Source organism: Heteronotia binoei, chromosome 9 (assembly GCF_032191835.1).
Source record: "Heteronotia binoei isolate CCM8104 ecotype False Entrance Well chromosome 9, APGP_CSIRO_Hbin_v1, whole genome shotgun sequence".
Lineage (NCBI taxonomy): Eukaryota > Metazoa > Chordata > Lepidosauria > Squamata > Gekkonidae > Heteronotia > Heteronotia binoei.
The window spans coordinates 26,125,823-26,149,561 of record NC_083231.1 but is presented as its reverse complement, the minus strand read 5'-3'; the positions used below and the strand labels follow the sequence as shown (position 1 = coordinate 26,149,561).

General features: G+C 45.1%; 1 protein-coding gene across 1 annotated transcript in view; it reads left to right on the top strand.

Annotated features, from left to right (window-relative positions):
* SLC30A9 (solute carrier family 30 member 9) overlaps nt 1-13,631 on the top strand; it is a 42,036-nt gene extending 28,405 nt beyond the window's left edge. Inside the window, exons 13-18 of the mRNA XM_060246329.1 lie at nt 484-555; nt 1,464-1,571; nt 4,371-4,536; nt 4,772-4,901; nt 10,952-11,065; nt 13,305-13,631. Of these exons, the coding sequence (XP_060102312.1) occupies nt 484-555; nt 1,464-1,571; nt 4,371-4,536; nt 4,772-4,901; nt 10,952-11,065; nt 13,305-13,349 (635 nt within the window). The 3' untranslated portion in view covers nt 13,350-13,631. The remainder of the gene's footprint in view (nt 1-483; nt 556-1,463; nt 1,572-4,370; nt 4,537-4,771; nt 4,902-10,951; nt 11,066-13,304) is intronic.
* The last annotated feature ends 10,108 nt before the right edge of the window (nt 13,632-23,739 follow it).

Genomic DNA, 23,739 nt, shown 5'->3' with positions numbered 1-23,739 from the left:
AATCCCAGATACCATTTGGACATTCAAATGTCAGTAAGTTATATTTGGACAGGAAGTATCCAAAAGCACAGCCCTAGTTGGTGACATGGAGTGAGGCCGTGCCATTCAAGGGACAAGGTAATTTCACTGGGTACACCTGAGTCCTTCAGATTGCCTTAAGCGGCTTCCAGAACTGTGGCCCAGAATCTCTTAACAGGTGCTCTGTTCTTATTGCAAGTCAGAGTTGCTTTTGGATACAGGCTTGTCTGAACTTAAATTGGGGTCTGTAACCCATTTTATCGGGAGCATTCCTGTTTAAACTCAAAGGAAACTTCCTTGAATAAGTGGGCGGGGATGGGGGCCAGATTCTTTGTCTTGAGCTGCGGCATCATTTTAAAGCACTCCCTCAATGCTCGTGATAAACTTTAAGGCTAGAAAGGGCACAAGAATGAATTTCCTGCTTTGCCTGTTGTCCTCCTTGATGTTCTTTTCTTCTTCTTTTAGCTACCCTTCTTGTAGCAATCAATGAAATCAGAAGAAGTGCCCGGGCGAGAGGGTTGTCCTTCTATCAATACGGTATGTATCCTTAGCAAACATGTTTTGCTGATGTCTGCTTTTATCTCCTTTTGAATGGATGCAGTTTAATACTTAGGAAAGAAAATCTCTTGGGTTCCTTACGCTTCCCAACCTCATCCCCTTGAGTAGCAATTAGTATCGAGTGTCAGAAGGGCATGGGAATCAGAAGGGCAGAGAAAAGGGCCATTCGCAGACAGGGTTTTTTGTGTTCCCCAAGTTTGTGGGGAAATGTTAGCCTGTAAACTGAAAGATCTGCCCCAGCTGCCTGATGAAGACTGAATGTGCCAACCCTAGGAATCATGGGATTCTGAGAGATGAGCATTGGTTAAAGACGGGAGAAGAAAGTAGAAGGGGCTGAATTGGGCATAACCCAATCTAGACCATTCGCTTGACCTGAAAGTGTTGTCTTTGGAAGGAAGGGATTTGGATAAAGTAAGGAAAATTACCATTTTGTTTCACCCGGCCCAATTCCTCACAGTCCCCAACTTTTTTGTAACAGCTCAGGAAATGGCTATTGCAGTAGTTTCTCTGGGTAGTAAATAAGCCCTTAACTCCGGTGACCTGAAGAAGCATCCATAGTACCCCTTTATAAACCATAACAATAAGTCCTTATTGGACTGCATCAGGTCAGGAAGATCTGTGCGTGAAAGTGTTGCTTCTCTGCATGTCCCCCCCCCTTCCCCTCCCCCACGGCAGCCTGAAACCATGGGGAGGATTGGAGGGCAGCCATAGGAGGGTGCAATTGGCAAACCCCTCCCTCCACAGGATCCTAGCCATTGTGTAGTAAAAGACCATAGCAGACTTTTGTTTCCGTTAAGTGTACTGGCTTTTATATGACTAGAGAAAGACATAGTTACTTCAGAGCAAGGGAAATCATGCACAGGCTTAACTAGTTATTCATTGTTCAGTCATTCAGGCTCGGGACCCCAGCACAAACGTCGTGTTGCTAGAAGATACTGCAGCGGTTCTGGGTGTGATGTTAGCGGCTACCTGCATGGGTCTGACATCCTTAACAGGTGAGCACCTATATCAAGTAGACGCTGGCACGGTTAATCGTGATGAAATGTTTTACCCATGGAAAAGAGAGAGGCATTTCTACATACTTACCCAGATAGGCAAAAGAAACTGACTTTAAAAAGGAACACAAAGGGAAGAGACTGCGTCCTCCACCCAAAGAAACCAAAACTGGCCCCTAGAGAATTGAGCGTGTTTTAGGAGGCATACAGTGTTGAGAGCAGGTGAAAGGAAAAGCAGTCATTATTTGTGAACTGCCTTTAGCCAACAGGAAAGGTGTGTGTGTGTGGGGGGGGGGGTATAAATAATTTTATGAATAAATAAAATCTGTAAACCATCTTGAGCCAACCAGAAAGGTGGGGGGGGTATAAATGTTTTTATGTATAAATACAAATAAATAAATGGGGGGGGGGGATAGCGGCCTATTCTTTGCTGCTAGAAAAGAGCCCCATGGCGCAAAGGGGTAAAGTGGGGGTAGGGCGGGATATAAATCGAATTAAAAAAAATAAAGCTGCAGTACTGCAGTCTGAGCTCTCTGCTCATGACCTGATCCCGGTGGAAGTTGGGTTCAGATAGACTCAGCCTTCCATCCTTCCGAGGTCGGTAAAACGAGTACCCAGCTTGCTGAAGAGAAAGTGTAGATCTGGGGAAGGCAATGGCAAACCATCCCGTAAAAAGTCTGCCGTGAAAACGTTGTGATAAGATGTCACCCCAGAGTCGGAAACAAATGACTGGTGCTTGCACAGGGGACTACCTTTACCTGCTAGAAGCTTTTAGAATCCTGGAGGTGAAAACTTCCAGAGTATCTCCCCCTCCCCCATTGCTCATTGGCTTGTCTCTTTTAGACAGTTTGGTGTAGTGGTTAAGTGTGCAGACTCTTATCTGGGAGAACCAGGTTTGATTCCCCATTCCTCCACTTACACCTGCTGGAATGGCCTTGGGTCAGCCATAGCTCTTGCAAGAGTTGTCCTTGAAAGGGCAGCTTCTGTGAGAGCTTTCTCAGCCCCACCCACCTCGCAGGGTGTCTGTTGTGGGGGTGGGAAGTAAGAGGAGATTGTGACTGCTCTGAGACTCTGATTCAGAGAGAAGGGTGGGGTATAAATCTGCAGTCTTTTTCTTTTACTAGGGAAATGAGTGGCTCATCACTAAAAATGTACAGAGAAGAAGGGAGGATCCCTACACCTGGAGGATGGGGGGCGGGGCGAGAGACCTTCCAGAAACATATGCAATGTCCAGTGGCCTGGAGCTCTGGCAGCATGGTGGCAGAACATAGAAGAAATTAGCTTGCTGTTTGCCTGGCAGGGGGTTTGCGGGGAGGGGGGGGGGACACAAAATTTCCCCAGAATGCTGCAGTTTTGTGGTGTTGGTGGTTGAAGTCAAAAGCAAGCTGCTTTTACCTCCTCATGTCTCAGCGCCACTGTTATGGGGAAATGTTCCTTTAAGACTGCCCATGGCTTCGCGAGGCAAGCTGCCTTCACTCACACACTCCCAAGTTGTTTTCAGCATCAAGTGAAGCGAGCTGCCACTGCAGCCAGTTCAAAATTCTCTGTGGTATTTTTGTTTCGAGTCCCCACTTGGTCTTCTGGAGCCCAGTTACTCATTTTTACCTCCACCCCCCACCCCCCAAGGAGCTGAGGGTGCTTCTCCCTCTATATTGTATCTGAAGGAGTGTGCATCTACACATGCTAAGTCTCCAAGTTCTCCCGGAACTGAACTTCGTTGGTCTCGAAGGTGCCACTGGACTCAAATTCAGTTCTCACATCTGTTTAACTCTTGTAATTGTATGCTAATTTACTGTTATTCACAGATTTTACCAACTGCTTTAATCTGGTCTCAGCTATAATCGCCCAGTTACTTATGCATCTTGATTCTAACTAGCCCTTCCTGGCAACTAACCCCCCCACCTATATGTAATGGTTGAAGAAGTTTTGTTTCATTGTATCTGAGGAAGCGTGCGTGCGCATAAAAGCTTATACCTTGAATAAAACTTCGTCAGTCTTAAAGGTGCCACTGGAGTCAAACTGGTGTTTTGGTACATAAATCAGTATAATCGGCTTTGAGTAAGAATGCACAGGAACACAGTTCTGGCTGGCTTGGCATCAGAAGTGTGGCCGAATATGCAAATAAGTTCCTGCCAGGCTTTTTCCTGCAAAAGCCCTGTGAAACAATGGTGGTGTCAGGAGGTGTTGCCTAATATGCAAATGAGTTCCTGCTGTATTTTTCCCTACAAAAAGCCCTGAGTACGATGATGTCAGAGGGTGTGGCCTAATATGCAAATGAATTCCTGCTGGACTTTTTCTACAAAACAGCCCTATGTGAAACAATGGTAATGTCAGGGGGTGTGGCCTAATAGGCAAATGAATTTCTGCTGGGCTCTTTCTACAAAAAGCCCTGAATAGGATGATGTCAGGGGTGTGTGGCCTAATATGCAAATAAGTTCCTGCTGTATTTTTCCCTACAAAAAGCCCCGAGTACGATGATGTCAGAGGGTGTGGCCTAATATGCAAATGAATTCCTGCTGGACTTTTTTTACAAAACAGCCCTATGTGAAACAATGGTAATGTCAGGGGGTGTGGCCTAATAGGCAAATGAATTCCTGCTGGGCTCTTTCTACAAAAAGCCCTGAATAGGATGATGTCAGGGGTGTGTGGCCTAATATGCAAATGAGTTCCTGCTGTGCTTTTTCTATAAAAAAGCCCTGAGTACAATGTAGGCAACTTTTAGGTGATCATCTCTGTAGTCAGAAAATGTACAAAGTATACCAAAGGCTTGCCTTTTTACATTTGCTGTGTGTCCTTCAGGTAATCCGTACTACGACAGCCTGGGCTCACTGGGCGTGGGGACACTATTGGGAGCCGTCTCAGCGTTTCTCATCTATACGAACACGGAAGCACTGTTGGGGCGATCCATCCAGCCTGACCAGCTGCAGAGGCTGACAGAGTTACTGGAAAGTGACCCTGCAGTAAGGTGAGAGACGCTGATGAGCTCTGAGGATGTGTGTTCAGCTAATCAGGGGAGAATAGTAACGGAAGGTATGTCTGGTGGTGGTGGGGAATAGCGACTGTTTACTTTTAAGCTAATAAGGGAAAGTGTTACTGTGAAATGAACTGTTTTTGTCAGGTGGCCGACTTCTGTGTCAGTCCGAAGCACCTAATGGCTTGTTTGTCTCGCTTTGTCTCGCCGCACAAAACGTTTCCCTCAGAGCAATTCATGACGTTAAAGCCACAGATATGGGGATGAGCCAAGTGAGATTCAAGGCAGAAGTAGATTTTGACGGACGGGTTGTGACTCGGTCTTACTTGGAGAAACAAGACATTGAGCAGCTGCTACAAGTATGTTTTGAAGATAACACTGATTTATGAACTGTGTGTTTTTTCCTCCCCCTCACTCAGGTTTGCTTAGTCTTAGATGCTTTTCCGTTTGCACATGTATTCAACTTCCTCTCATGTTCGTGGGTGTAGCTGTACGGTACTTGAGTGACATTTGCAGCAATATTCCACACGTACTGTGATGAACTCTGAGGGATTTTTTGGGGGGGGTGGTGGAGGATTTGGTGGTGGCGACAAAGCTCCTGTTGCTTTGGGCTGAGCTGATGTGAGATTTTCAAATGTTTGCAAATGTTCCAAGGGCTGGAGGATAAAGACTGGCCACGCAGGATATCTGCAAGGTGCCTTCCCTGAGGGAATCAGGGGGAAGAAACCTTTCCTTGGAATGTCCACTTTCAAGCCGAAGGAGGGCCTGGGCGGGAAATGGTACGTTTGGCTACCCCCCTCCTGATATGGAGATCTTGCATGTGGGAACACTTTAAAACGCTGCCAATTACCTACTGAGTCCAGTACAAAGTGTTGGTTATTACCTTTAAAGCCCTATATGGCCGAGGACCAGCCTACCTAAGGGACCGTCTCTCCCCATATGAACCCCAGAGGGCACTGAGGTCAATGGGTAAAAATAAAGTGACCATCCCTGGGCCGAGAGAGGTCAAACTTCAAAACACCAGAACACGGGCCTTTTCAGCCGCGTCTCCGGCACTGTGGAACCAACTTCCGGAGGAAGTGCGGGCCTGCGGAACCTCGACCAGTTCCGCAGGGCCTGCAAGACCGCCCTTTTCAGACAAGCCTATGCTGATATCGACTGCTGAGTTGCTAAGAATAAAGAACCGCCATCTATAATACGATCACGGAACTATCTAAACTGGCAGAACCAGTGCCAAACAATTTTATTGCTGCCAGATATATTTAATGTAATTTGAATTATGTATCTTAACTTAATTAACTGGTTTTTATGTTTAATTCCTTTTTAATTGTTAAATTTAAAGTTTTATCTATTTATGTTAATCGTGTGAAATGTTGTTAGCCGCCCTGAGCCGCCTAGGCGGGGAGGGCAGGATATAAATAAAATCTATTATTATTATTATAAAATGTAGGGCTCTCCCTAAGCTTTGTAGCCTGATGTTGTAGTTCAAGACCAGCTTTGCCTTCTGATTCTGCTTATTGTGTAAAGTGAGAGAAAATTCAGAGCATGTCAGTTCTTCAAGGCAAAAAGCAGTGTTTTTCACAGCCATTGACTTAGTCATTCACCGTTTTCTAAGTCATGCCAACCTGAGTTTTTGACGAGGATGACAGATTAGAAACATACTGGATCCGTGTCACTGTGAAGTAGTTTCCCGAGGTATTGTAGGAGAGCTGTTCAGGCTCCTTTTCCTCCAGCAGTTTACTTAGATAACACTTAACCACCTATTCCTGGGTCCTGTTCACACATTACAGTGAACACACATACATCCTTCATAGATGACACGTGCATCCATTTGTGAGAAAGAGCCAGTGGGCATTAAACCAAAGACCTTCTGCATACAAAGCAAACACTTGCAACCAGGGCTTTTTTTTGTAGCAGGAACTCCTTTGCATATGCAGTCCCCAGTTAAACGTGGGGTGTGAATCGCACGTTCAGCTGTATGTGCATTGAATGTAACATGACAGTCACAACATGTGTATATAAAGAAAAAATCAAGTATACGCTCTACCAAGATTGTACATGGGTTCCCTGTAACTTGTGGACTGGGCTGTGGTCTGTGTTCACCCCACAGCTTGTCTTTGCACTTATGCAGAGCTAGCTTTTAGGTGCAGGAGATCACTTGCCCAGAGTGATGCAGTTTGGGCTGCAGGGGCCAGGAGGGGAGGAGTCGCATCTACCTGTTCGATTCTGTCTTGTCTGCTGGGGGAGGAGTTGTTAGTCGGGGGTTTTTTTTGTAGCAGGAACTCCTTTGCATATTAGGCCACACACCCCTGATGTAGCCAATCCGCCAAGATCTTACAGGGCTCTTCTTACAGGACCTACTGTAAGCTCCAGGAGGATTGGCTGCATCAGGGGTATGTGGCCTAATATGCAAAGGAGTTCCTGCTACAAAAAAAAGCCCTGGTTGCGAGGGTTTGCTTTGTATGCAGAAGGTCCCTGGTTTAATCCTCGTGATGTCCAGTTGACAAAAACAAAAAAAAATCAAGAGAAGGTGGCTCATACCCTGCTTTTGTCCACCCTTAAAGAGTCTCAAAGCAGTATTAGATGCTTTTCCACTTGCACATGTATTCCGACGTCCTCTCGTGTTCGTTCCCCTTCTCTCGCCTTGTGAGGTAGGTGGGGCTGAGAGAGTTCTGAGAGAACTGTGACTGGCCCAAGGTCACCCGGCAGGTGTCATAGGGAGGAGTGGGGAATCAAACCTGGTTCTTCAGATTAGAGGCTACTCCTCTTAACCACTCTGACACTCTGGTTCTGAGGACCCAGGTGAGGTGAAAGACATCTCCCGGAGGGAGCCACTGGCAGTCAAAGCTGACCATGCTGACTTTGGCAGACCAATGGCCCGTCTTGGCCTAAGGCAGCATTATGTGTTCACTGTGGCGGCAGGATCAGTTCGAAGCCTTCGCCATGAGATGATTCGCTCAGAGCTGGTTTCTTTGTTCATTTTTTTAAAAAAAGGCAAAGTTGTTATTAGTGCAGATATTTATTTAAATCTTTGTTTCCCACCTTTCCTTGTGGCTGAAGGTGACTTGCAAACCGCAAGTAAATCTGTTCCGATTTAAAGCCTGCAAAACAAAACGCCGGTGATGGTTCCATCTGAACCGCAGTTGCAGGAGCTCTGAGCTGGATAGCCCAGGCAAGCCCGATCTTGTCAGCTCTCCAAAGCTAAGCAGGGCCGACCCTGGCAAGTACTTGGAGGACAGGGGCAGGCAGTAGCAAGCAACCTCCCTGAAATGTCCAAGCCTCGCTACGGGTTGCCAGAAGCGTCAGCCACGACTTCCAGGCATGCACACATATACAAATACTCCTGCCTCCAACCCCCCCCCCCCCTAGTAATGCCTGTTTATTTGAAACTGCTGCTTTGTTGCATGCCCACCTATAAATGTGTAACATTTTTGGAACAAAGCAGGAGTCAAGTGAACCTTTAAGACCAACCAAGTTTTATTCAGAACGTAAGCTTTCGTGTGCTCTCTAAGCACACTTCATCAGACGAGGGGAACAAGTGTGTTGTTTTGAATGTATATATGAACATATGAAGCTGCCTTCTACTGAATCAGACCCTCGGTCCATCAAAGTCAGTATTGTCTACTCAGACTGGCAGCGGCTCTCCAGGGTTCTCAAGCTGAGGTTTTTCACACCTACTTGCCTGGACCCTTTTTAGTTGGAGATGCTGGGGACTGAACCTGGGACCTTCTGCTTACCAAGCAGATGCTCTACCACTGAGCCACCATCCCTCCCAACTTTTCTTTTCCATGAGGTGTGACTGCAGCCCCTCTGGTCAGTGTGTTCTTTAGAGTGGCAACTTTGGGCAGCTCAGCAGTGGCCGCTGATCTGTGCAGGGCTGCAGTGCACCTCCCAGTCCCTTTTCCTTCAGAACAGGGACACAGAATCTCTTCTGAGATCTCCAGCCAGTCAGAGTAGGGTTTTTTTGGAGCAGACAGACCTCAACCTCCTCCCAGGGGTGCCGTGAAGGTAAAACGGAGAAGGGGGAAATGTTGTAAGCTTCTTTGGATCCCTGTTGGGGAGAAAAGTGGGGTATACATGAAGCAAATAAGTGGGCAGGAAGTGAGAGAAGGGAAGCTTTGTATCTTCAGCTGACAGCAAGGGTGTCAGACATGTGGCCTGAGGGTATCATCAGGCTCTCAGAGAGGTCCTGTCAGCCTCCTGAGCAACTGGCTGTCATCTGATTCCTTTTGTTGCACACACCATCTGTGCCGAGAGTTGAGTCCCTCCAGCCCAATTTAAGAGACTCAACAGCCAGAGTTCCAAGTGAGTTGATCCAGAGATTCCTTTATTACCACTAGTGGCAAGAGGAAAGACCCGTATCTGTCTATCTCCACCATCTTTCCTGCGTTTTTCCTCAAACCTATCTTTACAAAACATAGCATATTTATACAGTTTCTGATAACAAAGCAGGTCTCGTTGATTGGTTACAAATCCTTGCTCTTAGCCTTTTGTGGTGTCTTACTGGCTTAAAGAAACCCGTCTTTACCAGGTGAGGTAATTCCTTAGGCTGTTCTTTGTTCTCTACTCCCAATCTCCCGTCTTCCTGGCATCCAGCATCCTCCCGGTTTCTGGTTTCGTTCCAGAGAATGCGTCAATAAGTACAATCTCTACTGTGTGGGCAAGATGGCTCCTTTCAGACTAGGAGGCCCTTCCTTGAGGCAAGGAGAAATGCTTCCCTTATCAAAGGATGTTAACAAACCTCTGATAACGTTCTCTTGCAAGGGAATGTGCTTCCTTTCGTATATTTTATGCTTAGCAAGGACTCTTAATAGAGGCCTATTGTCCATTGTTCCAGACCACTTCAGGCCTGGGATAGAGAGAGATAAAGCGCTATGTACTTTTAAAGCAAGCCCTGCAGATCTAATACTTTGAAGGTAACAGTTCAAATGCAACGGTAGTGCAAAGTAGGTAAGAGCAAATGAGTTCTGTGATCTGGATTAGTGCAGTTCTATTTGGCATTCTGTTCATGCTCTTAATGCAAATCTGAATCTGCATCCTACACTTCTCTCTCTCTTGCTTCCTTCTGCATCACAGCTTGCTTTACCAGGCTTGCTCAATTGCACAGGAGCTACAAAGCAAAGCCTCTATTTTCTCCATTGGCTGAGGCTTCTTCCTTGGGAAAGGAGGAGGGGAGCTTGCTTTGTCAGGCTCCCTCAATCACACAGCAGAACTAATGAGCCAAGCCTTTCTTCTTCCTATTGGCCGAGGCTCCTCAGAGCAAGAGGTGTCAGTTATCAGAGACTGTTAAAACAGTATTCTTGCAATATTTTGTTTATTTAAGCATGTATTATTTTAAGGTTTAAAAAAACACACATTTTTTTTGTCTGTGTCCTTTATAAAGTTTATATGTCCACTACCTGGCATTGCATGGCCCGGTCCTACAAAATCCCATTTATGTCAGATCCGACCCTCGTAAAAAGTGAGTTTGACATCCCTGTCTTAAGGTGTTATTCAGGCAACGTTAAAACTCTGCTGGTTTTCAGTGGGAGTCCATAGAATTAGTGCTTGCTCCAATCAGACTTTAAAAACTGCTTAACTTTGACAGATTCGTGCTTGCGGAGTTCTGCCATGTTTTTATATTTTGCCAGCATAAAAGCAGGCATTTAATTTTCAAAAAGAGTCTTTCCTACCTTTAAGGATTGCTTTTTAAAAAGTAAAGCATGTTTTAAAACTAGTTCCTAAGTAATGAAAATATAACCCGAACGGTTATTATTTTACATTGAGGGGAAAAAGGGGGGGAGGGATGACAACTGTTTTCAGGATAACCCAAATTCTGCTTGAAGAAGCACTGAAATTTTTTTCGCCTGTCTTTATTTACTGCAAAGTTGTGCAGGTTTCCCTGGTTTTTGTAATTTGTTCTCCTTTGTGTAGTTTAGCAATGAGAGATACATCCCTTTTTTTCTTCCTGCTGGGAAGCTGAAGGTGCTTCACTTCTGGCTGTAGAGATTACAGCAGTTGTTACTTGTAGATTTTTCTTCTATCTATAAGGACTACAAACTTGCCTTCATTTATGCTTAAAAATTAAGGCTATGATTCCCATGATACTGTGACTTTTCTGCACTTGTGCAGCATCCCCGGAACTCCGAGCCCTGAATGCAGTCACTTTGTAGATGCTGCTTTTCTCGTGTGTGTCCTGTCCATGACAGACATCAAACTGCTCATCCTACTTGTTTTCTTTTTCTCAGCTGATACTTGTAGATTTGTAGTTGGTGATTAGTTGGTTGAAGCAGTGAACAAACTGAAACACCTCTGTGTGGGTCTCCCGAGCAGGTCATTTCCTGCTGTGGTCTCAGCATAAAAAAAAAAATAGATTGACTTTTGTGTTCTGCATTTTGCTCTGATCCTCTTACCATTCTTTTCATGGCAGGAAATCCAGCAGGTGAAGACTCTGGAGGAGTTGGAGGTTTTCATGCTTAAACACGGTGAAAATATTATCGACACGCTAGGAGCTGAAGTGGATCGGCTTGAGAAGGAGCTGAAGGTAAGAGGTGACTGGCGGGAGGTTTACCACGTGGCATTGGTATCTGAAACAGTCATAATTGGGGAACTTCAGTACGGAAGCAGCTCAGGCTCATGATGGCCCTTGAAAACCTGCGTTGACCTTCCTTGCGTTGCTGCGTGGTTTTGGGGCACAAACCTCCTGAACCAAGCCTGCTCAGTGAAAAGGGAGAAACGCACAAGAGATCCATGAAGGTAGTAGCTGAATATGTCTTGGTTAAGGGTTGAACATACGAACATATGAAGCTGCCTTATACTGAATCAGACCCTCGGTCCATCAAAGTCAGTATTGTCTTCTCAGACTGGCAGCAGCTCTCCAGGGTCTCAAGCTGAGGTTTTTCACACCTGTTTGCCTGGACCCTTTTTTGGAGATGCCAGGGATTGAACCTAGGACCTTCTGCTTCCCAAGCAGATGCTCTACCACTGAGCCACCGTCCCTCCCCGACGGTGGTTTGTTTAGAGTGCATATCTGTCTAAATGGCCTTGACCTGGGTGGTCTAGGCTGCTCCAAGCTTGTCAGATCTCAAAAGCTAAGTAGGGTCAGCCCAGAAGACCAGAGTTGTGACTCAGGCAGGCAGAGGCAAAACCACCTGTGAGCGTCTCCTACCTTGAAAACCCTCCAGGGGCGCCATAAGTCGGCTGCGACTTGAAGGCACTTTCCGCCACATCTTTTGAACAGTACTCAAGTCAGAAGCAAACTATTAAAATGGCTTTAAAGATGAAACTGGTCAGTTTAAAGCCTTGGTAAAAAGGAACCATTTTGGCTTAGTGTCTAAATGAAAGGGGGGGGCAGATGAACCTTACAATGGAGAGCGTTCCACTTGAAGGCGCCACCACTTAAAAAGCCCTGTCTTTGTTTGCCACTGGCTTGTAAGGGGTCCAGAGAGCAGCACTGGTGCAAGGCTATAAGGCACTCCAGGTGAGGCCCCATCCACAGTCTCCCCCACCCACCCATGGGCAAAGTGCCCCACCCCCTGGTCTTCGCCTCCCCACAGGCACTTTGCTAGCCTCTCCTCGCCTCAGCTGCCTTACTTGAAGGGCATCTGCGAGGCGGGGTGGAGCTCCCTTCCTCGCCATGGCCTGGTGCAGTATGGCCTGGCTGCATGTGCTGGATACATCCACCCCGCCTTTGCCTCTGTCACTCCCTCCCTCCTGGGCGATTTAAAATGTGTGGGAGGGTGCAGGTGAAAGGGCCTGCTGATCAGCTGATTGCGGGGCCTTTATCTGTGAACAGGAAAGGCAGTGGCTGTCCCTTCCTTGCTTTCTCACTCCCCCCCCCCACCTGCTGTCCTGGGGAGGGGGTGCCCAATTCAGCAGCCCCCCCCCCCCCCCGGGTCATGCCAGTAGGCAACAGCCCAAGGTTGCCTTATGGACACAGCGGCCGTGCTGAAGTGTAGGGCTTGGAAAGAGGCTTTTAACTGGCTGGCTGGCTGGCAGTCCTGGGGCAGTTCTTCTCTTCAGTTGCCAAACATCATGAAGGCTGAGACTGGTGAAGCTATAAGACCTAATTTGGTGAGAGGGTAGGACTAGTACTGTGGAGATCTGGGTTAAATCCTGACTCAGCCATGAACTTTCCTGGATGACCTTGGACCAGTCCCTCAAACCTATATAGGGAGGGACAGTGGCTCAGTGGTAGAGCATCTGCTTGGTAAGCAGAAGGTCCCAGGTTCAATTCCCGACATCTCCAACTAAAAAGGGTCCAGGCAAGTAGGCGTGAAAAACCTCAGCTTGAGACCCTGGAGAGCCGCTGCCAGTCTGAGTAGACAATACTGACTTTGATGGACTGAGGGTCTGATTCAGTAGAAGGCAGCTTCATACTTTCATAACCTGTGATGTATATGTATTTAAGTAGGAGGGTCTCCATCCCATTGTTATGTATTTAATGTGTTTAGAGTGGGAAGGATCTCAGATCTCTCCTGCTGTGTGTTGGTTGTCCTTTGCTCTCCTTTGTGGTGCTTCGTCTCTGCCAATAAAGCTGTTCTATAAACAACAACTTTGTGTTGTTGTCCGGCAGACAGGAATGACTAACATTACATGGTGTCAGGAGTGGGATGGATCATTTTCAGAATACTTGGGGTTATCTCCTGTCTTCTCAAGAATCCCATGAAGTGGGCTAGCTAGAGAGCTAGCAACTTGCTCAGGGACTGAATTCAACATGATCCATGTGTCCGTTTTCAGCTGCTGTTACGCGTTTATTTAAATTGTATCTTCTTTTGTTTTAGCAACGCAATCCGGAGGTGCGACACGTAGACCTGGAGATACTATAAGCTTGGCAGAGGTCGTCTTCAGAGAGGTGTTCCTTCTGGATCAGCTTTGTGGAGGGGCAAGGCAGCATCTGACCCTGCCTGGCTTTTGAGACACCGCTTCACCCAAGCTTCCCAATTTCCTAGAGCTGACAGAAGAGCGATGGCGTGTATTGAACTGGATTGCTAGGACAGCTGCTTCTGCCTTCTGTTCTACACATGAATCTGTAGTGGAGACTGAATTCTGGGGACTATATACTTTTAAGTTATTGAAACGTCACTTTCTGAAAATACAGTATACATATATTTGCTGTCCAGTTTCCATTTTTGTATCAGTTCCTGTTCGGCTGCTATTTCCTAGCATTAGTTAGAGACTTGGGAGTTTTCCTGTCCCCCCCCCCCCCTTTAAAGACTACAGGTCTTTCTCAAGCCCTTGTTGATATATGCCAGCTCTGTAGCCTTTCTCTGGCTGTGTCCGTTGATTCCCTTTGTGTCAGGGAGGGAAACCAGAGCAACAGTGGAACTGCTGTGCCACGGAGATGACATTGTGGCCTGGGCTGTGGTTCTCCTTCTCTTCTGAATCTTAGTTTTCTGTATCCAGCTGACAACCTTGTACTTGCTACCTTATCCTCTGTAGTATATAGCACTACAAGAATTGAAACTAACTAGTTAAAAGGAGTTAACTCCAAAGGTGCTCTTTTGACACAATGACACTCTGCACCAGTGGAACGGAATTTCCATTGGTGGGGAGGGAGGTAAATCTTTGCTGGTTTTACCCCTCCTCCCCAGGCAAAATTTCAGGGTGTCCAGTAGAAAAATGGGGTTGTCCCATTTAATGAGCTTTGGATCCACCCTGTGCTTGCTCTGAAAATCCCTTCTGTCGCTTCCTTCTATTTTCAGTGTGTCTTTGCCATATGCTACGTCTTGGTAGAGGCAGCAAGGAGGACTTTTTGACATACTCTGAAATGCATTGGAAATACTTTAAAATCTGGCATCCTCTCTTGATTTATTAATGCTATGTAGCTAGTTCTGTGCTTAGAGGGGACTTTGTTTCTCAGACACCAGCCTGCCGCTCAGCAGAACTCTCTTTGAAACTGGGGGGAGTTGCAAATGCCATGTACAATAATGGTCTGACCCTACCATTCGATAATGAAAATAGTCAAAATCTGATTAAGCAGCAGCTAAAGTAAGCTCTGTTGGGTCCCCGTCAGGCTGTTTATTTGTAACCGGCATTGCTTACTCGTCTGTAAATGGCAGATGGGTTTTTATTGCACGGAACATCTTGGCTGTGAGGCATAAAACAGCCATCTTGAACGTGGCGGTTGCGTTTGATAACCTTTGAGCCAGGGAGTCGACATTTAGACTTTCAATGTTCATGAAAAACGGGAGCTAAGAAAAAGTGGGAATCCAGATTCTTGTATTTTTGCGACAATCCTGGGACCATTTAGTTTGGAAGATCATAATAACAGACAGCGCAAGGGTCCTCTGAAGATTGTAGCCTTGGCTCAAAGTGAGCATGAATCGTTCAGTCCTAAGGGCTAGTGGACATGTATGCACCCATTTGGTTACTTAAAGCTTGATGTGTGAATGGGCCCTTTTGAAAAACACGTTTCTTGAGATGACTGGAAGGAGGGAGTCGTATAGCTTTTCTGCATAGCAGTTGATCTGTGATAGCTCTTTTATGCAACAAAGGCAGCTGGAACACTTGTGTTTAAAACTGGCTTTTAGTAACTGAAACATCAGTAAAAATAATCAATCCGCTTTGCAAAGAGAATATTTTTATGCACTTTAAATGTATTTCAGTTGCTTATTGGAAAAACTGTGTTTCAAAGGCAGATCCTTGGAGATGTCAGCAGTGCTGTCGTCTTGAGAGCAGCGTGGCCCCAGGATATCCTGCTAGCGGATGCAGTCTGTGCCAATGGAAATGATGGTGGAGACTTAAAATGTCAGCTTTGGGGTTTGTAATAATTTAAAATCCATCATGTTACATAAATAGAGCTTAAGAGGACATGTCGTCGGGCAGTCTGAAAACGGATAGCGTTTAAGCCTAGTAACATTCCGAATTCTAGCTTTTTACAGATTGTTGTACATATTGTAATTAGTGTAACTATGACTTTGTTACAGAAGTTTAAAGGTGAAGGAGTTACTTTTAAAGTCCTAATTTGGCCAGGGCAATTGCTAAATACTTGCAGCTCTTTAAACCCACCCACCCCATGTATAATTATTATAAATAGACTTTCCTTGCTCTGCAGTTGCTCCTAGTCGAAGGCTGGAGTAATTGCATTTTAAGCAATGCTTACTGTAAACTAGCCATTCTTTGTATACACCAAGCTTCCGTGTGCATGTGAGTTTCCTGTGTGTGCAAAAGTATTCTGTTTGTTGGGATGGGCTTCCCTTCAGGCATGGGTTGGTCCCTTCACTGGCCCTGAATGAGGATTCCACCTGATAGCACTGGTGCAGTTCCGTGCATACTTGTGAGTAAGCACCATTGAGCATACTGGGGCTTACTTCAAAGTAGACATGCATAGGATTGCAGTCAGTCACCTGGTGATATATGTAACATTCTCCAGGCAACCAGGTAAGGAAGATAATGAGGGGTTTTTTGTTTTGTTTTGTTTTTGGGGTCACAAGTTATTTACATTTCTATGGGTAGGCAGGTTAGTAACTTTTCTAGGTTTATGCACATGGCTGTCTTGGAGCTGCATCTTAGATTGGAAATGTAGATACAACTAAATTATTAAAATACGTAATGAAGAAGGCAGATTGTAAATATCTGTATAAAGCTGCGACTTTAATAGGTACTCCGTTCTCCTCTGTCATCATAAACCGATCTTGTCTTCCTAAATGAACAAATGCATGTCCTTGTAAGGTGGTGGTGACTTCCATGTCTGTGAAAGAGACTGGTGGTTCTCAAACTGTAGGGTGAAGTCCCCTCCAGCAGGCCTACGATGTCTGGAGGCCATAAACTTCTACCAAGGGGTAGGATCTTGATAGACGTAGAACTTTCCTCCTGATCCACATAGGATTCTGGAGAGGAACGCTGCCTGTCATCTCGGTCTGGCCCAGGAAGTACTGCTGCATTGTTCTGATGTCTTGCTGTGCAGGCTTTTAGAAAGAAATGAGAGATGTCCTGTTGGGTTTGTCTTCTGAGGCAAGCATGGCATTACTTTCCTTGGTCCTCATTAACGGCAGTGGGTTGGGTGCAATTCCACAGGTTGCATACAACTCTTAAATCAGAACAGACTGTTGGTAGAGTGTCCGTTCAAGGCAGGAAACCAGGATGTAATGTGGATGTCATTTTCCTCCCTATTGGCTACTCTTGACAGATCTATATAGTGTTTACCTCTGAATAAAAAAACCCAAGAACGGTCTTCCTACTGAGGGAAAGGGAGGTGTCTGTGCAAACACCAATAATATTCATGTCTGAGTGGGTTCTTGGGAACATTGCTAGTAATCTGCAGAGTAATTTTTTTTTAAGTATAAGGTTAGGCAGGGCTTTTTTTGTAGCTGGAACTACAGCTACATATTAGGCCATTCCCCCCCCCCCCCATGCATCCAATCCTCCTGGAGCTTACAGTAGGCCCTGTACGAAGAGCCCTGTAAGCTCTTGGAGGATTGGCTGTATCAGGAGGGATATGGCCTAATATGCAAAGGATTTCCTGCTACAAAAAAGCCCTGGGATTAGGGTTAGGGCATATGCAGGGATATTAAATAAACCTGCTATTGGGAGTTTATTTGCTACTGACTAGTCTGCCTCGGTGGTGGACAGGGAAAACTTTGGGACACGAATGTCTGAGTTAGAATAATATATAATTGTTTCCACATCCACCCGTGCGAATAGTCCCTGATCTTACCCACTTTCCCTAGCAGATCTATCCCTCTGTCAATGGGAAAGTTGATTTCCAAGGTCATAGGACCGGTGTGGAGAAATAGCCATGCTGGTCAGTGGGCTGCTTAGCAATAGTGAGGAGGTCTGCAATGAGCCCCGTGGCGCAGAGTGGTAAGCTGCAGTACTGCAGTCCAATTTCTGCTCATGACCTGAGTTTGATCCCGGCAGAAGCTGGGCTCAGGTAGCCAGCTCAAGGCCGACTCAATCTTCCATCCTTCTGAGATCAGTAAAATGAGTACCCAGCTTGCTGGGGATGAAGTGTAGATGACTGGGGAAGGCAATGGCAAACCTCCCCATAAAGAAACCTCTTAGTACAGGGTCTACTGAAAGCTCCAGGAGGATTGGCTCCATTAGGGGATGTGTGGCCTAATATGCAAAGGAGTTCCTGCTACAAAAAAAGCCCTGCCTAACCCTATACTTAAAAAAATTACTCTGCAGATTACGTCACCCCAATCGGAAATGACTGGTGCTTGCACAGGGGACTACCTTTACCTTTTACTGCAATTTTTGTACAGACAGATGACTGGACACGGCACACTGTGTTAGACTGTATGTGTGATTGGATCTTTATTTTGTTCTAGCATTGACTTAAAATATTGTCCTCAAGTTGAGATCTTCTTGTCCCCATCTCTGTTGATGCCATTGGCTTATTTGCTTTGATATCACAAGAGGGTTTGGTTTGCTAGAGTGATGATAAGGGCTTGGCATAGTACCGGAATATCTGGGTTGTTCCTTAACATTCCATTCTCCACTTTCATGATTTAGTAACAATTATCATGTAGACTTCATGGGCTACACTTAGAATGCTAATGGGTGAAGCAATTCCATATCCTTTTTGGTAGAGACAGGCAACAATGATGGCTTTTGGCATGTGATAACAGTGTCTCTTTATACGATGTCATATTTTAATAGATTTTTCAAAGTCGTAAGTAGAAAGTGTTACTCCAATTAAGTTGTAGCATTTTGCTCAGTCTGATGACCATGCTTGAAGTTACATGCTTTTTGGTTTGTTTTCATTCATGTGTGAGATGTGGCATTGAGTTTCTATGCAAAAATGTTTTAAAAGAATGACCCATCTGATATTCTTTCCCTCTTTTTTTGTGTACCAATCAGGGCAATTATAACCAAATTTTAAGATACTCATTTCTAGTTTCTTCCAAACAGTTTGCATCTAATGTGTTAAAAACCTTCCTTTAAAATAAAATTGCCAATTTGCAGGTTTTTAAACAGTTTGTGGAATGAAATACATACTTATTTATCTTCTTGATGCTCTTTTTGCAGATCCAGGTCATTTCCCCAGAATTTGTGTGGGTTATATGATTCAAGGAGGTCACCTCTCAGCTTTGCAGTTGAACAGTTTAGTATAGTGGTTAAGTGTGCAGACTCTTGTCTGCAGAACCGGGTTTGATTCCCCACTCCTCCATTTGCAGCTGCTGGAATGGCTTTGAGTCATCCATAGCTCTCGCAGAGCTGTCCTTGAAAGGGCAGCTTCTGTGAGAGTTCTCTCAGCCCCACCTACCTCACAGGGCATTGGTTGTGGGGGAGGAAGGTAACGGAGATTGTGAGACACTCTGAGATTCAGAGTGGAGGGTGGGATATAAATCCAGAATCATATTATTATGTAATTTTTCTTAGCTGAACATTGCAACGGCCATGGCATTGCTGTGAAGCACCTTAGGAGCTCTTAAGCAGGCCTACTCAACAGTAATTTCCATTTTATTCAACAAGCATTACTCCCTGGAAAAGAAGATTGCAGCCTTTAACTTGCTAGGTAGTATGAGCAGTTTCTTGCTTCATACTCACCCATATTTGAGAATTAACTCTCAGTGTTCTTCTTTTACAGTCCGAATATATCTAGTCAACAAAAGGCAGGAATTGGAGTAGGGAGGAATCAGTGTGATCTGAGGATCTAGCTTTGGAAGCTAGAAGGGAAATTCGAACGAACAGTTGCACACATACACCCCCTCCCCCCAATTGCTATTATTTACAAAAGGGGACAACCCCCCCCCCCCCCCCACACACACACATAGCTCCCCAGTCACAAAATTGTGTGGGCCTTTTAAGTCTGGTTTCTATAAATACTGCAGGCAATGGGAACTCCTCAATTTCCCTCCGGCAACGTCATTTGTTCTGCTGCTGTCTCTGTAACATTGTTCGGCCTTTTGTTTTGCATTTCTTTCCCCTCCTAAGTCATTACAGCCTGGATTGTGTGTTCTGCAGATTGCAGCCAGCGATGCTCTCTAACACTCAAAGCATCTTCACAGCTAATGCCCCTTCTTCTCTTCCCCGTTTTCTTAGTAATAGCACACCAAACTCAGGTTGCCAACCTCCAGGTGGTGGCTGGAGATTTCTTATTATGACTGGTCTCCGGGTGATAGATCAGTTTACCTGGAGAAAATGGACTCTACAGCAGGGGTGTCAAACTCATGAGGGTCGGATCTGACATAAATGACTCTACAGCAGGGGTGTCAAACTCATGAGGGTCGGATCTGACATAAATGAGACCTTGTTGGGCTGGGCTGTGTTGAGCCAGGCCACTAACCACTCTCTTGAGAGTTCAGTTGGTACGTAATCCAGGAAATCAGTTCTTGTGTACATACTACAAGTGGTTTCTGTGTGGGGAGATACAGAGCAAATGGTTGAGGAAATTCTTGTTTCACTGTATCTGAAGAGGTGGGCTCGCACCTGAAAGCTTATACCTTGACTAAAACTTTGTTGGTCTTAAAGAAGCCACTGGATTAAAACTTTGCTATCGTGCAATCCTGCACCACTTGTAATTTACCAAGATTAATGGGGCATACCAACCATGTATGGTGACTTGCCAGGTGCTCAAAACCCTTGGTGGGATGCTTTTGGCTGGGTGGATCACTCCTTGTGTTGGCCTGTTCCAGTGTAATCTGGGATCTGTCTCCCATGGTTCTCAAGAATAAGAGTAGTATGATTATGTTTTGTGTTTATTGGCTAAACTTCAGAGCACTCCCTGGTTCCAGTGTTACCTCCTCCATTATCTTATTGGACAAGCTTGGGCAAGGCAGTCTAGTAAGCCTGTTTCCATGTTAGAAGCTCCAGTAGTAGCTGGGCAAAGAATAGTCCTCAAAGTTTTGGGCTTTTCAGAATCAAAAGGTTGCTTGGTGGCAAGTAAATGTCCCATGCATTTTGTTTTCCCCTTGGTGTTGTATAGTGAGCTCCTTTTAGAGATAAACAGTCTGAACCGTTTATCTTATTTATAGCTCAGGGGTGACCAATGGTAGCTCTCCAGATGTTTTTTTACCTACAACTCCCATCAGCCCCAGCCAGCATGGCCAATGGCTGGAGCTGATGGGAGTTGTAGGCAAAAAAACATCTAGAGAGCTACCGTTGGCCTCCCATTATAGCTTTTATAGCTAAATGTCAGGCACCCACACATTTGGCCACTAATGGAAGATTAGTGTACATGACACCTCTGCTATCTCCCCTCTCCCGTGGCAGCCTTATTGAGGTTGTTCTGTGTAAATATTTTGAATTATAATGTGAATTGGAACGGAACAATGAAAATACTATTCTATGTTATTCCCATTCTGAAAGTTCATTGTTTCTAGTACAGGTCTTCAGTAATCCTGAATTCTCCCCAATGATAGGGTGGGTCCAACCCTTCTCCAGCGAAAGGAGTCTTTCTCTAACTTAAGTGGCTCTTCCTCTAGCACAGGGGTGGCCAAACTGTGGTTCTTTCACAGATATTGTGTGGCTTTCGAAGCCCCCACCACTGCCCTGTCGGCCAGCTTGGAAAAGGCATTACTCTTTTAAAATCACTTCTCCAAGCCAACCGGCAGCTTGAAGAATGCATTTAAAGTTGCTTTCTTTCCACCTCTGCCTCTCCTCCTGCCCCCTCCCCATCTCTTTGTTTTTTTTCCACCTTTCCTGTCTTGCAGCTCTCAGACATCTGACATATATTCTATGTGGCTCTTATGTAAAGCAAGTTCGGCCACCCCTGCTCTAGCAGAAGAGGCACTTAAAATGCAGGAAGCCTCCTTCGATCAGAGGAAGGCTTCAAGGTTGAGCTAGAAGGAAAGATGGGTAGGGGATGGGTCCACCCCACATTTTTCCTGGGTTGAGCTCCACTCACCAACAGGTGTGGTTAAGATCTTTATGTAGAAGTCTTTAAGAATTTTATGCACAGACGATTTTATTGTTCTTGGGAATCCCTGCACTAGACTGGCTAGATAAAGAGGACACACACAAGATCCGTCATGAGAGGAGTCTTGTGGCCGCCACCTTAAACTGGAGCAATGAAATGCTTCTGTGTCCCAGTGTTGCTGCAACACCTGAAGTTTGTATGGTTTGCTGCCTTTGGGTAGAGTTGTTGCTGTTGAAATACTGGAAAGTGATGAAATAGATTTCTTTAAAAGCGGGTCCATTTTTACAGCAAACTTGAAGATATCTAGCAACCTGGATTTTGAGAATCTCTTCAGGGTTTTTTGTTTTTGTTTTGGAGCTACCTCACTTTTCAAAGAGGCATCAAGGCAGTTCATCCATTTTGTTAGTTGTATTTAAAACAAAAACCAAGATTTTTCTCCAGTTCTTAATGTCATCAGTGGAATACTCTGGTTCTCCCTGAAATGCTAAGCCCTGTGTTGTTCTTGGACATGGAAAACAATGTAATAATAATAATAGGGTAAAGACATCCAGTTTTAAGATCCCACATTAATTTCAGTTGAAGTCCTGAAGTCAATCAATTATACAATTCAGGTCAAATCAAATATACAATTATTTAATTTCAGTGGAACTTCAGTGGGATCCTTTCCAGTTTTCTTAGGAGCAGCCTTTCCTTTTTAGAGCTCCTCTGACCGGTACATCTTGAGCAATGAGCAGAAAAGTAATAAACTAGTTTTTAAAAGAAAATATGTAATTGCCATAGAAGCACAGATTGCCTATTACAAATCCAAAGTAAGGGGAAATAATACATATGGGTTAATGCTTGGGGTGGGAGAAAGAGGACTAAACATTAAAGTTTCCTTTATGTAACTACAAATACCTGTTAAAACGTTGTCCATTCTTCCATCTTTGGTAATGATCGTTTTAAATGGGGGAACAATTAAAAAAAATAGGCTACCTATGTGGGTTACCTTATTTTTGTAATATTGGTTGTAAAACCACCTGGTTACTGTAAAATATTCAGTAAAAATGTTAAAAATGCCGTCTGAGTTTATTTTTGTCATTGTAAAACCTGTGTTGAGAAGAAATGGCCATTGCATGGGCCTGTATGCGTTTCTGTGGGGTTTTTGTGCTGCATTGGACTGTCTTGCAGCTTCCAGAGAACGCTGATGAAAAGCACTGAAATTCAATTGACCAATTACAGGAGACAACATTGTCCAGTGGTGACTGCTGCATTCACTCTGTGGTGTCTGAAGTTACTATTTCTGGCCGCGTTCTGAGCTGCATAGTTGGAAAATACAGATGGCACAAAGTCAATGTAAATGATGCCTGACCACATTGTGCCTAGACACCTCCGTGAGTCACAAGATGGCTACACCACTTTACATGGAATTGTTTACCCTTGGGGTAGCAAAGTTGTCTTTACCATCCTGTTCCATGTCAGGGAAAATATTTACCTCATTACTTTGTCAGGAAGCTGGCTGGTGGTGATCAGTGCTCCCTCTAAGCTGAGTTAGTGTGAGCAAGCTCAGTTTTAAAACCTTCAGCTCATACATTTTTGTCTCAGCTCAGGAAGGATGACCCCAGAGCAAACTGATTTATGTAGTAGTTCACAACTTTAATGCCAGTAGCTCATGAAGTAGAATTTTTGTTCACAAGACTCCACAGCTTACAGGGAGTATTGGTGGTATTTTCTTTCTACTGTCTAGGATGATAACTCAAGGCCCTTCTGTTCCTTTTGTTGCCTTAGAGCTCTTGCAGTTAGATTCTGTCCTGCACTATGAGGGTAATGTCAGAAGCCTGGGCCTTGTGGGTGGAGACCATGTTGCAGCTTCCTGCATCAAGTGTTGAAAGGAGCTGCACTGGGACTCCTTGTTTTTGGACCTGGGCATCTGCTATGATAGGGTTTCCCAAACTTTTCTTTCCCGTGGCCCGATTATTTTTACATTTCTTCGTGGCCCACTAACATTTGGGGGTGGAGCCAGGAATTATGTCATTTCCTGTGGTGTCAAGGACCAAGTGATGTCACTTCCAGGGCACTCCCCCAAACCTGCCTCTTCTTCGGAAATAAATTCATTTTCAGAAAAATCTCTCTGAAACTCATGCTGAGCCAAAATGGGGGTGGAAAGTGGGCAGTCCTCTCTTTTCATCCCCACACCTGCATGCACCTATCTGTTTGTGTAGTCTTCTCCAGCTTGGAAGCACTCCTCATGCCATGTTCAATTGCCTGCACCACCTACGCAACCCTTCCTCAACAGCACTGGCCACTGTATGCAGTTGGGAGTGCTGTTGCCATTGTCATCAGGAATGCCAGCACTGTGTACCACCCAAACTGGGCTCTGGCAGTTGCTCCACCTCAAAATATGCTGACACACTGACCCCTTCCTTCAGCTG